General features: G+C 50.9%; 1 protein-coding gene across 2 annotated transcripts in view; it reads right to left on the bottom strand.

Annotated features, from left to right (window-relative positions):
* Positions 1-8915: 8915 nt before the first annotated feature.
* The window catches only part of SAMD4A (sterile alpha motif domain containing 4A), a 117661-nt gene continuing 106610 nt past the window's right edge, over positions 8916-19966 (bottom strand). For both annotated transcript variants that reach the window (XM_060270895.1, XM_060270901.1), the window contains one exon: positions 8916-17876. In XM_060270895.1, coding sequence (XP_060126878.1) covers positions 17848-17876 — 29 coding nt within the window. In that variant the 3' untranslated portion in view covers positions 8916-17847. The remainder of the gene's footprint in view (positions 17877-19966) is intronic.

Genomic DNA, 19966 nt, shown 5'->3' with positions numbered 1-19966 from the left:
ACTGGGTCATTCGAGTAGATAAGGATGTCATCTAGGAAGACCAAGCATTTCCTGAAGAGGAGGGACCCCAGGACGTGGTGCATGAAGGCCTGGAAGCATGCTGAGCCCCCTTGCAAACCGAAGGGCATCACCAGATATTCAAAAGAGCCCAGAGGCGTGAACATCGTGGTTTTCCATTCATCTCCTTCCCGGATCCTGATCAAGTTGTACGCCCCCCTTAGGTCCAGCTTGGTGAAAATCTTGCCCCTGCGTGCCGCTGTCAGGAGATCATCCACTCTGGGCATGGGGAAAGCCACGGGCTCTGTCACCGAATTCAGCCGTCTAAAGTCCACCACAAGACGGCGCTGTTGCGTGTCTTTCTTGTCCACCCAGAAGACCGGGCTGCCCCCTGCTGCCTTGCTTTCCCTTATGAACCCCCGCTTGAGGTTCTTGTCGATGAAAGCGCGCAGATCCTCCAGCTCCTGGTCTGACATGGCGTACAGCTTGGCTGGGGGTATCGTCGCCCCTGGCACCAGGTTGATCTGGCAGTCAAAAGGCCTGTGCGGGGGTAGGTGGTCGGACTCCGCTTCGCTGAAGACCTCCTGCAGGTCCCAGTACTGCTTGGGTATTGCCTCACCCCCTTTGATATGCATGGTGGCCACCGTGGCTATCGGAGGCCCCTCCCCTGGTTGGTGCTGCATGCAATGTTCCAGACAAAAGTCTGACCCAAACGTGATGCACCTCTGGTGCCAACTGATGGAGGGGTCGTGGCGCGCCAGCCAGCTCATGCCCAAGACGATGGGGGGGTCTGAGATGGTGGTGACGTTGAACGCCAGTGTCTCTGAGTGCCTTCCCACCGTCATTCTCATGGGGGGGGTTTGATGTGTGATGGCCCCTCCCAGCAGCTCCCTGCCGTCAATGGTTGCTACGTGCAGAGGAAAATCCAACTGCAAAAGCTGGATTTGGTGCTCTTCTGCAAAGCTTCTCGAGAAGAAGTTGGCGGACGCCCCACTGTCAATTAAGGCGAGGACCGTCAGGGGATAGCCATTTGGGAGCGTTAGCGTCACTTCTAGAACCACTCCTGCTCTGGGAGGGGTGGGCTGGCTCTGCACCTCTCTGTGCGGGTGGGCGGGCTGGGGCTGTTGTCTGCTGACTGTGCCTGGCTGCTGCCCCTTGTCTCCTGCAGCCAGGCTTTCCCGTTTCCCTGCTGTGGTGCTGCGTCAGTGGGGGAGGGCACCACCGTTCCCGCCTTTCCTTGCCACTCCCTGCGATGTGGGCAGTCTCTGACGAGATGCTGGGGTGAGTTGCAGAGAAAGCAATTCCCGCCCCTTCCCTCCTTGCGTCTTGGCGCCGCTGGGGTTTGAAAAGCCCGCGCGCGCGCGCTATCAATCTGCATGGGCTCCTGGTCCTGGCTGGCTCCAGGCGTGGCCTGAAAGGGTTGTTGAGGGAGTGGCTTCTCCTGCGACCGTGGGAACCAAGCCCGCTTTGCGCGCGTCGCTTGCTTGTCGTTCCACCGGGATTCCTGCCTCACCCCCACCGCCAGAGCTGCTTTGCTCAGCTGATCCATAGTACTGGGCTTTGGACCTCTCGAGAGTTCATCCTTCACCTCCTCGCTCAAACCCAAGTAAAACGCAGCTTGCATGGGAGGCGAATCCAAAACCCACCCCAGTCTGTGCACCAGCATGGTGAATTTCGCCCAATATGCGCGAACTGTCATATTTCCTTGGCGTAAATTATGCAGTTCCTCCTTAGTCTGGTCCAAATGACTATCGGACGAATACATCGTCCTCAAACCTTCTAGAAATTGTTGGACATTTTTCATGCAAGGATTCTTGGTTGCGATTAATGGTCTTAGCCACTCCCTGGCTGCTCCGGTGAGATGTTCCACAATAAACGCTACTCTGTGCTCATCATCGGGGAACTCATTCTGGTGCAGCTCAAGAGCATACACGATCTCAGTCTCAAAGCCCTGAAACTCCTTCGGGTCTCCATTGAACTTGCTTACAAGGGTCCCTGCTCTCCTTCCTGGCAGCACTTGGACTTGGGGAGCCCCTCCCGCCTTGTTTTTCTCTGCATCCAGCTTGTTTTGGAGGTCTACCGCCACCGCCCTTAAATGCTGCTCTTTTTCCTGGAGCTCTCTCACCTGTTCCGCAAGTTGTAGCCGGTCGTCCTGGACCTTCTTAGTCTCCTCTTTAGCTGCCTTCAATTCTCCCTGCGCCTGCAGCGACAGCTGTTGCAGTTCTAGCTGGGCTTGCTCAGCGATCTGCCGCCACTTCTCCGCCTCGGACACGCTCATCCCGGCAACTCCGAAGTAGCCCAAAAATGATTAGGAGGTTGCTGTCACAGTGGCCGGAGTGGACTACTTCAGAGTAACGACGCTACGCAGCTCTGCATTTTATTCTTTTATTGGTGCTGCGTATTTACAGTGCTCAAGTCATTGCTATTTACACGGAGCGATGTTGTCAGTCGGTTTCAGAACCTCCTAATGGCTTTTGGCGCGTCTTTCTCCAACACAAAAGCTTTGGCAGACCCATCCTCTTGCCCCTCCTCTTCCTGCGTAATTCTGGAGTTGGAGGGATGGGTCTTCCCCCCTTGCTTGCCCCTTCCTGTCCCACCTGGGACCCTGGCTCCTCTACCTTGCCTGAGCCTCGGACACGACTTCCTGCTTCCCCACTGGAATCGGAACTCTCCCTGCTTTCCCCTTTGCTCGGGGACGGGCTTGAACTCAGGAGGGGAGGGACTTCGCGATATCCCCTGTCCCTCACACTTCTCCTGGGTGCCCGCTGGCCAGCTGGGCTCAGCGGAGCGCCCCGACGAAGCGGCGGCCATGGGAGGGACCAGCTGCCCCCCACGCGCCGCCGCCGAAAGAGGCTGAATCGCGGCCTTCTCCTGGGTGCCCACTGGGCTCAGCGGAGCGCCCCGATGAAGCGGTGGCCGTGGGAGGGGCCAGCCGGCCCCCCTACGCGCCGACGCCGAAAAAGGCCAAATGTGGAAAAGGCCGGCAGTGGAATTTGAAGGAGTGTGGTGGAGTCTCCTTCCTTGGAGGTCTTTAAGCAGAGGCTTGACAGGCATATGTCAAGAATGCTTTGATGGTGTTTCCTGCTCGGCAGGGGGTTGGACTGGATGGCCCTTGTGGTCTCTTCCAACTCTATGATTCTATGATTCTATTCTATGATTCTAGCACCCGTTTATTAAACGGGCTGAATGGCACTAGTGATTTATAATATGCATACTGAACCAGGCCATTAGTGCACATGGTTCTCTACAAAGGAGGAGATCAGGTCTCTGCCCTGAGGAGGTTGGCACAAATCCTGCTCTCCTGAAACGATGCCAATACGGGCCTGGCTTTCTCTCCAAATGTGACCGCAGCTATAAAAGCACAGTCTCTCTAAGAGCATCAGGCAATAGGGCCTCGTCTCTTGCCTCAACGGTCTGATATGGGGAAAGCGAGTGCGAGAGGCACTTCCAAGGGGCACTTATCGTTTGCATCATTCATTATCCTGATGCAGGGGGTGCTTGTTCCGTTCCCGCCTCCCTCCCACCCACAATGTGCACCAAGGCTCCCTTTTGTGGCAGACATGCTTGCCCGGCCTCGAAGGCTGATAAGGCCTCCGATAAGGCTCCTGCTTCCGGGAGAGACAGGAGATTTTAATAAAGATTTCGCTCGGTCCGGGAGAAGCTCGGCTGTTTTGTGTCATGTTGAGCTGCGATTTGATGACGGGCGGGGGAACGGGTTGCAGTTTGGCCACGAGTAAGGTGGGACGCGGGTGGCACTGTGCTCTAAACCACAGAGCCTAGGGCTCGCCGATCAGAAGGTCGGCGGCTCGAATCCCCGCGACGGGGTGAGCTCCCGTTGCTCGGTCCCAGCTCCTGCCAACCTAGCAGTTCAAAAGCACGCCAGTGAAAGTAGATAAATAGGTACCACTCTGGCGGGAAGGTAAACGGCGTTTCCGTGCGCTGCTCTGGTTTGCCAGAAGCAGCTTAGTCATGCTGGCCACACGACCCGGAAGCTGTCTGCGGACAAACGCCGGCTCCCTCGGCCAACAAAGCGAAATGAGCACCACAACCCCAGAGTTGTCCGCGACTGGACCTAACGGTCAGGGGTCCCTTTACCTTTAAGGACCCAAAGGGAAAGGAGCAGGGCCAGCTCTGCCATTAGGCAGAGGGAGATGCCCAGTTCAGGTGGCTGATGCTGCGGGTGGGTGGGGAGTGTCCGCGAGCTGCCACACGGCCTGCCCAGATTCCTTTAAGGTGGCCGCCTGAGCACAGGTACAGTGGAGGGGGCTGTCTCAACATGGGGTGAGATTCAGCTGCCTAGTCCTATCCAGCTTCTGTACATAGAAGGGTGGGGGGAACCTGCCGAAAGAAAATCGGACATTCTTTATGTATGCTACAACAGCAGCAAGAATTTTAACAGCACAAAGAGATACCATCAATAGCGGAGAAATACCATCAAAAGAACAATGGCAAGAAAAGCGGATGAACTATGCAGAGTTAGCAAAGTTAACAGATAAACTGCGTGAAAAAGGCAATAGTGACACTGAAAAAGAATGGGAACCCTTTGCAACTTATTTGCAGAAACAAAAAAACCGGACTCGTTGGCAGGATTTAAATAAACATTTACAATTTTATTTACAGAGAACAAGAAATATAACAGGTGATAACATAGTAAAAGGTAAAGGTAAAGGGGCCCCTGACCATCAGGTCCAGTCGTGTCCGACTCTGGGGTTGCGGTGCTCATCTCACTTTACAGGCCGAGGGAGCCGGCGTTTGTCCGCAGACAGTTTTTTCCGGGTCATGTGGCCAGCATGACAAAGCTGCTTCTGGCGAACCAGAGCAGCGCACGGAAATGCCGTTTACCTTCCCGCTGGAGCGGTCCCTATTTATCTACTTGCACTTTGATGTGCTTTCGAACTGCTAGGTGGGCAGGAGCTGGGACCGAGCAACGGGAGCTCACCCCGTTGCGGGGATTCGAACCACCGACCTTCTGGTCAGCAAGCCCTAGCCTCTGTGGTTTAACCCACAGCGCCACCTGGGTCCCTGTGATAACATAGTATTATGTACAAACAGCAGAATGTAACATTTGATGTAATAAACTAGAAATGGAAGTTTCTAGGAGGGGGGGAATTGGAAAATGAATGTTAAGTAATGATATTGGATATTTGTTATGAGAAAAGAAAATTGATTATTTTTTTAAAAAAGAAGTAGGGTGGAGGACACCAAACCCATCTTGTCCTTTGCTTCAGGCGGCAAAAAGTCTTGGACTGAGCACATCTTATGGTCTTCCTGCTCAGACAGGCATTTGAAAACTAAGATGCAGGCAATGCTGGCCACTGTTACATCATTTGTAGTTACATATAGGTAGCCGTGTTGGTCTGCCATAGTCGAAACAAAAAATGTGTCTAGACGTATTTTAATTATTGTTTTCAATTGGCACTTTTTTTTTTTATAAAGAAGAATACTAAATGGTGTCTTTAAATGTTGCAAGCTGCCTTGAATCCCAACTTGGGAGAAGGCGGGATAGAATTAGGTCAAATAAACGAATATATCCTGGCGTAAAACAGGCACAAACTCACGGTCTTTATATATATTCCATCTTCCACTGCTCCTTTGTCAACATCTGAAGGGTCACATTTAACTTTTTATCTGAATTTTTATTGAAGTGTTACATTTGCTGAATGTTCTGTTATTATTCATTTGCCACTATTGTTAAAACTGGGCTTAACAACTGATGTTTTTTAAGGGCACGTTCTTCCTAAATAGCCACTGCACAGCCAGGGGAGAAGTACTCTTACAAGACCATTGATATGGAGGGATTTTTCTTTTCTTTTCTTTTCTTTTTACTGCTGTTGAACAAGCATGCTGCAGTTTCTCATATCTATATATATAATTTTTTATTAGTTTTTCATAAGAAATATACATACAGAAAAGAAAAAACAGAAAGAAAAAAAGGTTCTGTCGAGCCTTTCATCTCATCTTCCCTCCATCCCTCCATGGGTTCCGTTTCTAAAATTTGTTCCCGCATCTTTTACTGCAATCTATCTGTTATATATCCATAGTGTCCAAAGTTTGTGTTCCTTTACAAGTGGTGTTGTATTCCTGCCAATAAGCACGCTGCAGTTTCAAGCACTGGCTCTGAGCAGCCATGTTTAGGGTCAGGCTTCCCGGTTAACGGGAGATGCAGACATTTAGAAAAATACAGTGACACAAAGAGTCGCTTGAAGAAAAGGAAGTTACCTAATCACTCAGGTGTACAAATTAATCTATTCAATGTCTGTGGGGTTCGAGTTGTGGTTGGTGACATGGAAACACACTCCCCCCCCCCCAGGGCCTCCTTGTGCCATTTGGAGCATGCTTTCCCCACCAAATCTGGAACGCTTTACTCGAGTTTTCCACCATGGTGGCTAAACACATGACACACGCACACTCTGAGTTAGGGCATCAAAAAGGCATTTGAAATCCAAACAGCAGGCCTACGTCCACGGAAAATCCTGACTTCTTGGAAGTGGCATTTTCTCCAGCATTTGGGAGGCTGGTTGCATAGCGACTCTTGAAGCAAATGAGCGACAGCAAATATTATCTGCTGCAGCAGCTGTCTCCAACGTGGTGCCCTCCCGATGTTTCTGACTACCACTACAGGGCAGCTGGCATCAGTTTGGCAAAGGCTGCCCTAGAAGCTGAACCAACCTGGGAGTTTGAGGTCCAAATCCAGCTGGTTTCGCTACTTGTACACGGTGGCGCTGTGGTTTAAACCACTGAGCCTAGGGCTTGCTGATCAGAAGGTCGGAGGTTCGAATCCCTGCGACGGGGTGAGCTCCCGTTGCTCGGTCCCTGCTCCTGCCAACCTAGCAGTTTGAAAGCACGTCAAAGTGCAAGTAGATAAATAGGTACCACTACAGCGGGAAGGTTAACGGCGTTTCCGTGTGCTGCTCTGGTTCGCCAGAAGCGGCTTTGTCATGCTGGCCACATGACCTGGAAGCTGTACACTGGCTCCCTCGGCCAGTAAAGCGAGATGAGAGCCGCAACCTCAGAGTCGTTCGCAACTGGACCTAATGATCAGGTGTCCCTTTACCTTTACACAGTGGTACCTTGGGTTAGGAACCCATTAACCTGAAACTGTTCTTAACCTGAGGTACCACTTTAGGTAATGGGGCCTCCTGCTGCCACCGCACCACCGCTGCGTGATTTCTGCTCTCATCCTGAAGCAAAGTTCTTAACCCGAGGTACTAATTCTGGGTTAGCGGAATCTGTAACCTGAAGCGTCTGTAACCCGAGGTACCACTGTATAGTGTGTGTGTGTGGGGGGGCCCCACAGGGGGTTGCCCTGGGTGCAAAATTTGTTAGGGGCGCAAGATTTCAACACCCGGTGCTGCCTCAATACAGCTGCATGCTTTCGTTGCCGGGCTCCGTTGAAAACAACTTCTCCATGCGAGCCAGGAAGTGACCTCTCCAGACAACAGAACAACTCTTCTTGTCTTACCTCTGCGGCTGCGATCGCTTGGGTGACGCAGATGCCCGTTAGGCAGTCCATTGCGCATGCTGCGAGAAGCAAAGCTACAGGGAACCAGGCAGAGGGCCTTCTCGGTAGTGGCGCCTGCCCTGTGGACGTAGCTGCCAAGTCTCCCGTTTCCCCCGGGAAACCCCCGTTTTTCCAGCTGTCCCCAGCCGAAAAAACGATTTTTTTTTTGTTTTCCCCCGGTTTATTCTGGCGCGGTGGCCATTTTGGAACTGGGCACAGCAGCATCAAAAGTCGCTTCTGAGCATGCTCCGCCCAGTTCCAAAATGGCCGTCACGCTACTTCTGGTATGCTAAATCCAGTCCGGTCCCTTATTTTTCAGAGAGGAACTTGGCAGGTATGCCTGTGGAACGCCCTCCCATCAGATGTCAAAGAGATCAACAACTACCTGACATTTAGAAGACATCTGAAGGCAGCCCTGTTTGGCGAAGTTTCTAATGTGTGACATTTTAATGTATTTTTAATCCTTGTTGGAAGCCGCCCAGAGTGGCTGGGGAGACGCAGCCAGATGGACGGGGTATAAATAATAGATTGTTAATATCATGATGATGCGTACTCTGTCCATTTCCCTACCGCACCGCCCTGGGCTCTGGCAACCCACGCTATGCCACTGCTTCTACAGTCCAAGGGGCTGCCAAGGGAAAGCTGAGGGCACGGTTGGTCTTTATGGGGGTCTATTGATGCTGCTGGGCTGCTTTGCTTCCCTACCTATCCCCAGTGGTGCCTATTGAAGGAACATGTAGCACAATAGGAAGTGCTGAATTTTTCAAATTCCCCAAATGAGGGGTGCTAAAAAGTTGTTGCACCACTTAGGAATTCAAAAGCCAGTTTGGTTCAATTGATAGGTGAAACTCGGAATATTAGAATATCGTTATAAAGCGCATTTATTTCAGTAACGCAACATAAAAGGTGAAACCAATATATGAGATAGATGCATGACATGCAAAGCAAGGTATGTCAAGCCTCTATTTGTTGTAATTGTAATTATTTGTCATTGGGCACGGCGGGTCAATTACAAATGGAATGTAATTAATGAAATGTAACAGCAATGTTTATTTTTGTATTATTGTACCTATTTGTTTTATTACTGTGGAATTTCCAAAAGAAAGCATTTGTAAAAATTAAAATACAAAAATAATAAGTTGCATTACTGAAATAAATGCACTTTTCGACGCTATTCTAAATTTCCCGAGTTTTACCTGTAATTCTGTTTGGCTTGGTGGGTAAAGTGTGTGTGAAGATTGCGTAGAAATAATTAAAAATCATTGCCAAGTACTTTCGGTTAGTAGATTATTCTGCTCACTTCCAAAGGGTTTGCGCAGGGGAATGTCCCAGCAGATGGCGACGAGAAAGGATAACTTTCTTCCCCACTCTAAATCACAACCAAACCAAGTGCCCACACAAAGAGCCGACACTCACCAGTGTTACAAAATCTTGTATTAATCATCTCCCTTCACTTCCAATATAACGTTGATATGAAACATAGGCATGGTTCCTAGTTACATGGGAGGAGGACGAATAATAAATATATATCGTAGCAAGTTGAAACCACGAGGGTGTTTCACCAGTAATAACAACGAATTGAAAACTGTACACTTGCAAAGAAATTACAGCATCCCCAAACGTTTATAGTGTGTTTTGTTCCCCCCCTACCCCTTCTTCTTTTTCTTCTTCTTCTGTATAATTAGGAAGCTGAAACATGTAAACAAACATGCTATTTCCATATATGACAAATTTCCTTTCTTAAAAAATATGCATTGCTTGGCAACATTAACTAGGCAAAAATATTTCTTTGTGCACTAATTTTATACAGGGGAAATACATCCTTCCCCCCCACCAAAGAAAAAGAAAAGAAGAGGTCAAGACTAAAATACATGCATGAACAACAGAAGGTGTGTTTCAGTGCCAAGAGCAGGCATGCAGCAGAACAGAAATCCAAGCTTTTTTCGTTTTCGTTTTCATTTGCTTACAGGAGGCATAAATACATAAGAGTTATATATTAATAAGGGAGGAAGTATTTTGCTTTTTCTTCTTCTTCAACATTTATTAACATTCCCGTTTTCTTGCAATTCCTCCCAGAGGAATACACATTCACCATTTATTCATTTATTTTTTTAAGTAAAGATTAAAGGAATACAAAAAATAAAACTCACTTTGCAAACTCTGATGATTTGTATAAAATCAACTTTAGTGTTATCGTAGCTGTGTGCAAATTATACTGTCTACAAGGTCTACTCTTTCCTTCCTACTTCAAATCAGGCACATCCAGAAAAAAAAACCTCAAAGACCGGGGAGTTTGGGGCGGGGAGGGCAAAAAGGGGGAGGACAAAAGGGCTCTGCGGACAGGCTTCAGCAGATCTTATATTGGGACATGGGGTTGCAACTGTTCTGGGAGTATCTTCGCCCTCCTCTTCCCGCGAAGGTCTCAGCCAGTCTTTGCCAGCCTGCTGCGTTCTGGGCGGCTGCGCCAGCCGGCGCTGGTGGAAACTGGAGTCCAAAAGCAAGTGGGAAGGGCTAGGTTGGCAAAGACTGATCTGGGGGAAATACCACATGCCACACACTGTCTGCCTTTGGTGCAGAAAGAGGAGGGAAAGGGTAGCATCTAGATCAGGCATCCCCAAACTTCGGCCCTCCAGATGTTTTGGGCTACAATTCCCATCTTCCTCGACCACCGGTCCTGTTATAGCTAGGGATCATGGGAATTGAAGGCCAAAACATCTGGAGGGCCGCAGTTTGGGGATGCCTGATCTAGATCCGCCCTGAGAAATCCAGAGAGAGAGAGAGAGAGAGAGAGAGAGAGAGAGAGAGAGAGAGAGAGAGAGAGAGAGAGAGAGAGAGAGAGAGGATGCTGATGAGAGGAAATAGCCAAGTGCTGACTTTAAACATGGGAGCCTGGTGCCATATGCAGAGTGCTAATTCTGCAGCAATCTGAACTGCCTGCAGGCCTCTACATCTAGCTTCATAAATGTTGGTTTGGGGAGCAGGGCTGTGAAACCCCCTCTTCCCTCCGTGATCTCAGGATAGCAAGGGGAAGACGCCCAGGTTGCGTCCGAGGAAGCTGCACAAAAAGGGAGCATCGAATGACACCTCAAAAGAAAGGCTTGGTTTCCTCAGCGTCATTCGTCCTTGGCCCCACCTGGGAAAAATAAAGGGGGTGAGAGAGAGAGAGAGAGAGAGAGAGAGAAAGGCACTGCCATGGCCCAGAATTTGGGGAGTCTAAGGAGGCTGCGGCGTGTGTGTGTGTGTGTGTCTCTCACTGCGGAAAAAGCAAACTGCTTGACAGCAGCTGTGCAGGTGGTCATTTCGGACACCCAGGGGGAGTTATGGGCGATTGCAAGGCTTTTCTTCAACAGGCAAGCTTGCCATGGGGCAGGGGGGATTGGGGAGATGTATTTCTGGGCCCTGTTTTGCCAGGCACAGAGCACTGTCCCAAACGTCCCTGAATCCAGGCCCCAAATCCAGGTAGGCTTCTGGTGGGCTTGTTCTTCACGCAGCAAAGGCCACCTTCTTTGGTGCCCGAGCAAGTTCCTTGGCTAAGGAACACAGCTCAAGGTCTGCTGGGGACTTCCCTTTCGCAAGTCTCCCGGGAACAACAAACGGGGACCTTGTCGTGCAAGGTCACAGAGGCGCCTCGAACCGCTGCAGCCTTGCGTCCCCTCGCAGCCGGGCCGTTTCCCTTCCAGCTGATGGGCCTACGAAACGGCGGAGAGAACTGCGTCACCCCGCGGCCTACACAGTTTGTTTCTGCAGGGCAGAACACAGCCAAGGGCACTTGGAGGTATAGTAGGGTTGGTTCGCGTTGCAGTACAGACGGTATCACAGTGCAGGAAGTAAAAGCGACGGTGCTCCCCCCCCCCAAAAAAACCGCCCCCGTTGCTTCGTTCTTCTTGGTTCCAACCCCGCCAGCTACTGCCCCCAAATGAATTCTGCCGCAGGTGGGGGGGGGAAGCCAGAAGCCCCCTTCCCAGAAGCCCCCGCAGCCGCAACCTGGATACGTGAAATCTCGTTTGCATTCCCCCGTCCAACAATTAACTCGCAAACCGCTAAAAGGAAAAGCAGCAATATAAATTTCATAGGTGATACAATCGCATAGTAACAAGTTCTCTCTGGGAGAGGCGGCCGACATAACCAACTTAATACACTCTTGTAATGTGAGCAAGGAGAAGGGGGAGGACAAAATAATAATAACAACAACAATAATAGTAATAATAATAATAACAGAACTCCACACATTTCTACATAGTGAAATATTTCGCAATTTCTGAAGCTATCCTATAATTGCTTATTATAAAACGGTTGCATTTGGTGATAAATGGGTAAATAGAAAAATGAAAGGCACTGCCACTTTTTTATTTTGTTTTAAAATACTAAACATCTCACTTCCATGGCCTTTTGCATGCAGCTTCCCCACATTTTTTTATAAATAGATTTAATTTTTAGTTTAGATACTTATGGGGTGTCCCCACCCCACCCCACCCCCTTTTACCTGCAGTCAATACAGGAACTAAGAGGGAACGGGGTGTGTGGGGGCTTCTTGAAACGTATATAAAGCCTCTTTTGATTAAACAAGAAACACACAAACACGCACACACGCAAACACACAAAACCTAAGACAATGTCTCAACACACTGCCAATGGAAAAGAAGCTCTCTTATTCCAAGCGAAAGAAAGAAAGAAAGAAAGAAAGAAAGAAAGAAAGAAAGAAAGAAAGAAAGAAAGAAAGAAAGAAAGAAAGCATATGGTTATTCTCAGAATTTCTATCATGGTTACCAGCCATAGCGAGTTATAATTCATATATTTATCCAAAATAATATATCTTAATAATCAGATAACCTCTGTTTTCTTATATTCAGCAAATGAATAAATAAAAGGGTCGCCCCCCCCCCAATATTTCTAAATACTTTTCAGGAACTTCTTCCTTTTCTATCCATCCCCCCAGTTTCCATGCACAAGCAACGCCACTCAAGTTTTGTAGACCCCCCCCCCAAAAAAACCCTCTCCACACTCAGAACAGTCATTCTGTCCCCCTTCGGTGTCCAATCTGCTCCCCCCACTCTCTGATGCCCCCCTTCTCCTCCCTCGCCCCTCGCAATTGATAACCTGAGCCAAATTGGTCAGGCCGGCCTCCAGAGAAACTCGTACCCTGCAGCGGCGAAGATGCAAACCTCATTCCCAGCAGTGCAGGCCGCGAGGGAGAGGAGCCCAGCAGTTTGTGGCTCCTCTTCCCAAGTGCCTTGATATAAACCACTTTCTGAAAACCTTCCCCCCTCCAGGACTGCGTTCCTTCTTTGCTACGATCAAAACAACACACCCACACCGTCCCTTAGCATCACGCGTTCCGCTAGAAACACAGAAACGAAAACGATATTTTGGCACCTTTTGTTTTAAGGAGGAGGAAAATTAAAAACGACCCATGCCTTCAAAATAGGGCATTTACATAGATCTCTCCCCTCCGCTGATTGGAAAAGAAAGTCGCAGCAAGTGTTTGGCACCAAGTTAAACCTCGATCAGGTGGAGAAAGAAAATGGCTCTTCCTGAATACAACGGGGCCATGCGAAGCTCTCTGGGGGGAAAGGCAATTGACTCACACGGGACATGTGTGTCGGGACAGGGGCTTCCTGGACCACTTCTTGGGCCCACCCACATGCCAACCTGTTTCATATTGGTGTAAACCAGGAGTGGGGAAACGTTGTCCTGCCAGATGTTGCTGAACTTCCACCTCCATCAGCTGCAGAAAGCAACGCCAGGGGCCAGGGATAATGAGAGTTTTAAGTTCAGCAACATCTGGAGGGAGGGCCAAAGGTACTGCACACCTGACTTAAACTATGATGGCTTCCACCTGCCAGCTGAAGTTCTGTGATGGAGCTGAGGATACGCAGCAGAGGACGCCCAGGGTCTCCCCACAAGTTCAGTCAGGGGGTTAAGGGGGCCACATCCACTTAAAACTGGCCTCAAGCCCATTTAAATCTGCAGGATGAACTCCATCGCAATGATTCCTGAGCACCCTCTCCAAACTACATTTCCCAAGGCGAGCCGGTAGGGGATTCCCTGTATTGAAGGGGGGTTGGACTGGATGACCACTGGGGTTCCCTTCCCACTCTGCAGTTCTATGATTCTATGGAGGTTCTTCCAAGGGGAGCCACAAGGATGAAACTGGTTTCAAATCAAATTTATGATTCGCAGCGTGGAGATGCCCGTTGCCTGGCACTGTGGCACACATCTGAAAACGGAAGAAGCGTCCCAGGGGGAGAAGACGCAGAGGTGTTTCCTTTCCCCACAAATGAAGCCAGCGTGGCAGGAACAGGAATGAGGAGGTGCAGAGAACTCTACTCCCACCGCCAGCCCTGAGGGGTCGGCTAGTGCCGTGCCAGCTTGGCTGAAGCGGGCTGCGCTCCTGCCCTGCCGAGCCCAGAAATGCTGAAATGATGCACCAGTCTGCATGGTGTACAGACCCCCAAAACAAGCGCTGCCTAGGTGAGCCCTTAGAATCAGGTATTACGCAATATGCTGGTGTGATGTGATGCGCCAAAACGTGACGTATATTTCAGCTGCGCACACTTATTTTTAAAGCCATTATCTTCCTGCAGGTGGCAACAGCACGCCATTGCAAAGACAAGGAAGATTGGGCGTTTGGGAGTCCGCAAGTCACACTCCTTCTCCAGCAGCCAAGTTTTTTTGGGGGGGGGGCGGGAGGAGAAGGATGGCATGGGGAGGAACTCTGCGCTGCCTTTTTCTGGACACCGCCAAGTAGCCACAAGAAACGGGGAAATCACACTTGCCGACGGTGTCGGTGCGGCTCCTGTTTAGACAGAGCAAACTGTATCGATGCCACGCAAACCAAGTTTTCGAGGTCACCTCACATCTCTCGCAGGTTTACACAGAGGCTGCCTTCAAACATTGCTTGTATTAAATCTGGCCAGGTCTGAGATGGGAGCGTCAGTGGAAAAAGTAGGCGCATGAGCGGACCGACTTGTTTGGGAAGCCATGCTCGGCCAGAGCTGTTTTCTTTTGGAGCCTTGTTTCCCCCTCGACCCATCCATGCCCTGACCTCGCCTGCCTGCGCTCATGAGGGGAGCCAGGCCTTGCCCTGCTTCCTTCCCTTCCTGGCCTTGCGCACAGACCCCCGTTCGCCAGGCCCGGAGAAAGGCGTCAGTGTCTGCCTTCCAGCACAAACACGCTGGGGAACAGACGCCCTATTTAGACGGGGAGCCTGCTGCCTCCAGCCATTCTGTTTACCCTTCCCTCCTGCGCAGATCTTCGGCACAGGAGAGGCACGTTCTTACCCTCCTGAGAAGACGCCTCGGCACCCTCTCCTCCGATTACCTCACAGGCCAGGAAAAGAAAGCGTTGGCTCGCTGGCTGAATGAACAGCACACCGGCCCCCAAACACATCGGTGTGGACATCAGGCCCTGCTGGTATTTCAAAGGGTCTTCCAAGGGTACCCAGATTGGAAGTAGGCTTACTTGGAAGTCAGGGCTACCTTCCAAAGCAGGCATCCCCAAACTCGGCCCTCCAGATGTTTTGGGACTACAACTCCCACCATCCCTAGCTAACAGGACCAGTGGTCATAGAATCATAGAATCATAGAGTTGGAAGAGACCACCAGGGCCATCCAGTCCAACCCCCTGCCAAGCAGGAAACACCATCAAAGCATTCTTGACATATGCCTGTCAAGCCTCTGCTTAAAGACCTCCAAAGAAGGAGACTCCACCACACTCCTTGGCAGCAAATTCCACTGCCGAACAGCTCTTACTGTCAGGAAGTTCTTCCTAGTGTTTAGGTGGAATCTTCTTTCTTGAAGTTTGAATCCATTGCTCCGTGTCCGCTTTTCTGGAGCAGCAGGGATGATGGGAATTGTAGTCCCAAAACATCTGGAGGGCCGAGTTTGGGGATGCCTGTTCTAAAGTTCTAAAGTTATGTCATGGGCATGGGAGCTGCAGCAGAGCAGCTGTTTCCTTGGCCAGGTAGGAACTCCGACGCCATGTGGGAGGCTGTCTATGCCACCTTTTGACAATCTGGGGTTCCCCAGATGCTTTGGGGCCCCCAACTCCTACCAGCAAGGCAGTGCTGGCTGGGGCTGACCAGAGCTGCCAGCCAAAACATCTGGGTGGCAGCAGGTAGGCAAAGGGCTACACCAACTGTTCCCTGCTACCAATGGAGGCTAGTCCATTTGGTGCGGAGGGGGCACCGCCTTGCCAGCCTCAGTCAGCCGCCACCTCCCTGCCTTCTTGTATACAACCTATCCAGGGGGTGGCATTGGCTGCCAACTTCCCCCCTTAGCCTCAGTGTTGCCCGTGGAGAACTCTGCAGGGAGTAGATGGGGACATCTCCATCTCTCACTGGCTCTAGCGCCACCTGCTGTTGGGCTCCACGATGTCCGCCCTGTCATTCCCAGTGGGCACTGGTTGCTAATGCTGCAATGGATTTGACCCAGGTCTCGGTAGGTCTCGAAGCTTGTTATATGGCTTCCTTGGGGAGAAATCCGATGTGCTATCGATCTCATGAATGGTATCCCCAGCCTTCGGCCCTCCAGATGTTTTGGACTACAATTCCCATCATCCCTGACCACTGGGTCCTGTTAGCTAGGGATCATGGGAGTTGTAGGCCAAAACATCTGGAGGGCCGCAGGTTGGGGATGCCTGGTTTAGGTGACCTGACCCTTCCCCACACCAACACTTCTGGTTCTCAACTGGACCTGTCCACTTGAGTGGCAAGCAATGCCAAGCAAAACGGCTTGGGCCCTAGAAATAGGGTGGTCCAAATGGACTTCCTGCTCTCATGGCACCCACCAGCAGCTTTCAGTCTGACACAAGATGGTCATGCCTGTGTTGCTCTATGTGCCGAGCGCTTCCAGGGGACACACGGGCCCATTGCCACCCTACACTTCAGGTACCAAGCCAAAAGCAAGATGAGTCTCTGAGTGGACATGGTTCTCCTGTTTTCCCAGACAAGCATCTCTGAGATGTTCTCTTCCTCCTAGGATGTGAGCTCATGAGTCCATATGCAACATCTTTTCTATTTTCTCTCTCTCTCTCATACATACAAATATATGCACACAGACACAATCTAAGGAGTGGAGGCTTCTCTGCGGCAGCACCTTGAGACGCAGCTCCTCCTGCCTGCCCTGAGACAAATCTCATTCCTTCCTTCGGCGCCCTGCTCCGCCCCCAGCTCGGAAAACCAAGAAAAAAGCCACACAAGTGCCTCCCGTGGCCCCTCCATAGAAGCAATAGCTTGGCAGTTATTTTCAAAGGCAAACCTGCTGCTAGAAGACACACACACACACACACACACAAACACACAAACGCCATGCAAAAGATCCTTTACGACAGCGAGACGAGTCCTTGCGGTGCGGTGGCAAAATTCTTCTGGCAAGACCAAAGGGCCTTGTTCCGCTCCCCTCTCTCGCTGTGCCTGCCGTTTCCCTGCTCTGCCTGGTGGTAGCACCCTTGACCCTGGAGAGAACGTGGCAGGCGAGAGTGGGGTGCTGGCAAGGGCACAGAGCAGCAGGAGCCTGGGCCGCGTGAGAGGTGCCCCCCCAAGTGGCAGGCCAAGGGATTGGGACTGGCCCACCCCGTCAGCTTATCAATTTAACACTGCGAGAAGAGGAGGAAGAGGCTTGGGGGGGGGGGCGCTCTGCACACCTGCCACGCTCTCTCCTGCCCGCCTTCGTGTAAACAATGCGCAGAACCCAAAAGCTGCTCTTTTGGATGCCAGTGGAGGGGAAATTAGTTTGGCCTTGTTAATTTCCTTTCCACCGCCGCCCCACCCCGACAACGACTGCAGCTCAAAACGGCGAATGTCAGTGAAACACAGCTCCTATTTACAGATGGCCGACGCGTCGCTCTCTGCGTCGTCGTCTTCGTGCTTCGGTGACGTCATTTCAGAAAGTCTCTTTCTTCGCGAGGAGCGGTTCCACCTGCCACCCCCCGCTGCCCGTTCCCAACGGATGCTCCATGCGTATTGTTCGGCCGCTAAGATGCTTGCCCTCAGCCACAGTTGGGGAGGCCTGCCCCTCTGAGGAAGCCCTCCGACATCTTTCGCTCCCCACCCAAGGTTATTTCTCTGTTTTGTGCATAATAATAAACCTGGCCGATCCCAGTCCTGTTTCTTTACGATGCGTAACAGCAATACAAGCGACCCTTTTACAAAATGTAAACAGAGATGGAGAGAGGAGGAGACAAGAGACAGACAGACAGAGAGACAGAGAGAGAAGAAAACGGCAACGGAAAGGTTGCAAATTATCTCCAGGGATCCTTGACACGCCTGGGGACTCGCTGCCAACTTTGCCGCTGGTCCAGCAGCCCAATTTGCCGACGGCCAGCGTTCTCACTGCAGACACCTCCGTCTTCTAGATCGTCGAGGTTCTGTCGACACCATCTGAAAGGGTGAAGTTCACCGTTAAGAGGCCGCCAGACCCAGGGCTGCAGGCTGGCCGAGATGGAAAACTTTTCCTATGCAGGAGGAATTTCAGGGCCAGGCGAGTGAAGGCCAACGATTCCTCTCCTCCGCCACCCCGAGGAAACTGAGCCATTTAAGAGCACAAGAACAGGAGGCGAGACTGCCACCTAGTCCAGCATCCTCTTCTCACAGTGGCCAGCCAGATGCCTGTGAGAAACTGGCAAGCAGGATCCGAGCACGAGAGTCTTCTCCCCTCCTGTGCCAGGGCTGGTGCAGCAGCAGTTCAGCACAGAAACTCAGAGAGAAGCAGTAAGCTTGATTTTTTTACTCGTAGAGACAAAAGAGGCAGGCAGGACTAGCCCCAGTGAGAGCTGAGGATCTGAGCTCCCCACCTCCTCCTAAGGCTCCTACCCAGCTGGGTGCCTTCCCAACGGTTGCAAACTCCTCCTCCGAGGGGCTCTCCGTGTATATGTAATGCCCTCCTCGTTCTTGGAAACGGGGGCTGGCAGGTGGCTGGGGATCTGATGCAGCCTTAGACCACTCCTCCTCCTCTCCTCCTCCTCTGCCTCAGTCTCGCCTAAACCTGTTGCTTGCTCAGCCTCCAACCTGCCTGCAAACCCTTCCTCCTCTGGTCCGCCTCCTGCATCCCACCATCATTCTCCTGGCTCTGAGCTTTCCCCCTCTGATGCTTCCCTGTGTGTGTGTGGGGGGGGGTTCCCACCATTCCTCCTTGTCTAGCCAGTCCCGGACCTCCTGTGGTTGCCAGCTACTGGTATTCAGAAGTGTGACAGCAGGAGGCAGAGCACAGACATCATGTGCCATGCAAATGAATGAATGAATGAATGAATGATACCCCGCCCATCTGACAGGGTTGCCCCAGCCACTCTGGGCAGCTTGCAAAATATACAAAGACATAACAATACAGCAAACAATAAAAACTCCCTTATATAGTACATTTCCGAGCACAATTCAAAGTGTTGGGGCTGACCTTTAAAGCCCTAAACGGCCTCGGCCCAGTAGACCTGAAGGAGCGTCTCCACCCCCATCGTTCAGCTCCGAGGGCCTTCTGGCGGTTCCCTCACTGTGAGATGTGAGGTTACAGGGAACCAGGCAGAGGGCCTTCTCGGTAGTGGCGCCCAGCCTATGGAACGCCCTCCCATCAGATGTCAAAGAAATAAACAACTACCTGACTTTTAGAAGACATCTGAAGGCAGCCCTGTTTAGGGAAGTTTTTAATGTTTGGTGTTTTATTGTGCTTTTAATATTCTGTTGGGAGCCACCCAGAGTGGCTCAAAATAAATTATTATTATTATTATTATTATTATTATTATTATTATTATTATTAGTAGTAGTAGTAGTAGTACAGTCACACCTCAGTTTAAGTATGCCTCGGTTTGAGTATTTTCAGTTTAAGTACTCCGCGGACCTGTCTGGAATGGATTAATCCACTTTCCATTACTTTCAATGGGAAAGTTCGCTTCAGGTTAAGTACGCTTCAGGTTAAGTACAGACTTCCGGAACCAACTGTGTTTGTAAACCGAGGTACCACTGTACTTACACGACATGCTCAGTTTTTAACGTTTGATGTTTTATCGCTTTTTTGTTATTATTAAAATTCTGCTGGGAGCCGCCCAGAGTGGCTGGGGAAATACTACTAAAGGTAAGGGTAAAGGGACCCCTGACCATTAGGTCCAGTCGTGACCGACTCTGGGGTTGCGCGCTCATCTCGCATTATTGGCCGAGGGAGCCGGCGTACAGCTTCCAGGTCATGTGGCCAGCATGACAAAGCCGCTTCTGGCAAACCAGAGCAGCACATGGAAACGCCGTTTACCTTCCCGCTGTAGCGGTTCCTATTTATCTACTTGCATTTTGGCGTGCTTTCGAACTGCTAGGTTGGCAGGAGCTGGGACCAAGCAACGGGAGCTCACCCCGTCGCAGGGATTCGAACCGCCGACCTTCTGATCAGCAAGCCCTAGGCTCAGTGGTTTAACCACAGCGCCACCTGGGTCCCTATTATTAAAATTCTGCTGGGAGCTGCCCAGAGTGGCTGGGGAAATACTACTACTGCT

The sequence above is a fragment of the Zootoca vivipara genome, chromosome 1 (genome assembly GCF_963506605.1).
Source record: "Zootoca vivipara chromosome 1, rZooViv1.1, whole genome shotgun sequence".
Taxonomy (NCBI): Eukaryota; Metazoa; Chordata; class Lepidosauria; order Squamata; family Lacertidae; genus Zootoca; species Zootoca vivipara.
This window is presented reverse-complemented; position numbering and strand designations above follow the sequence as displayed.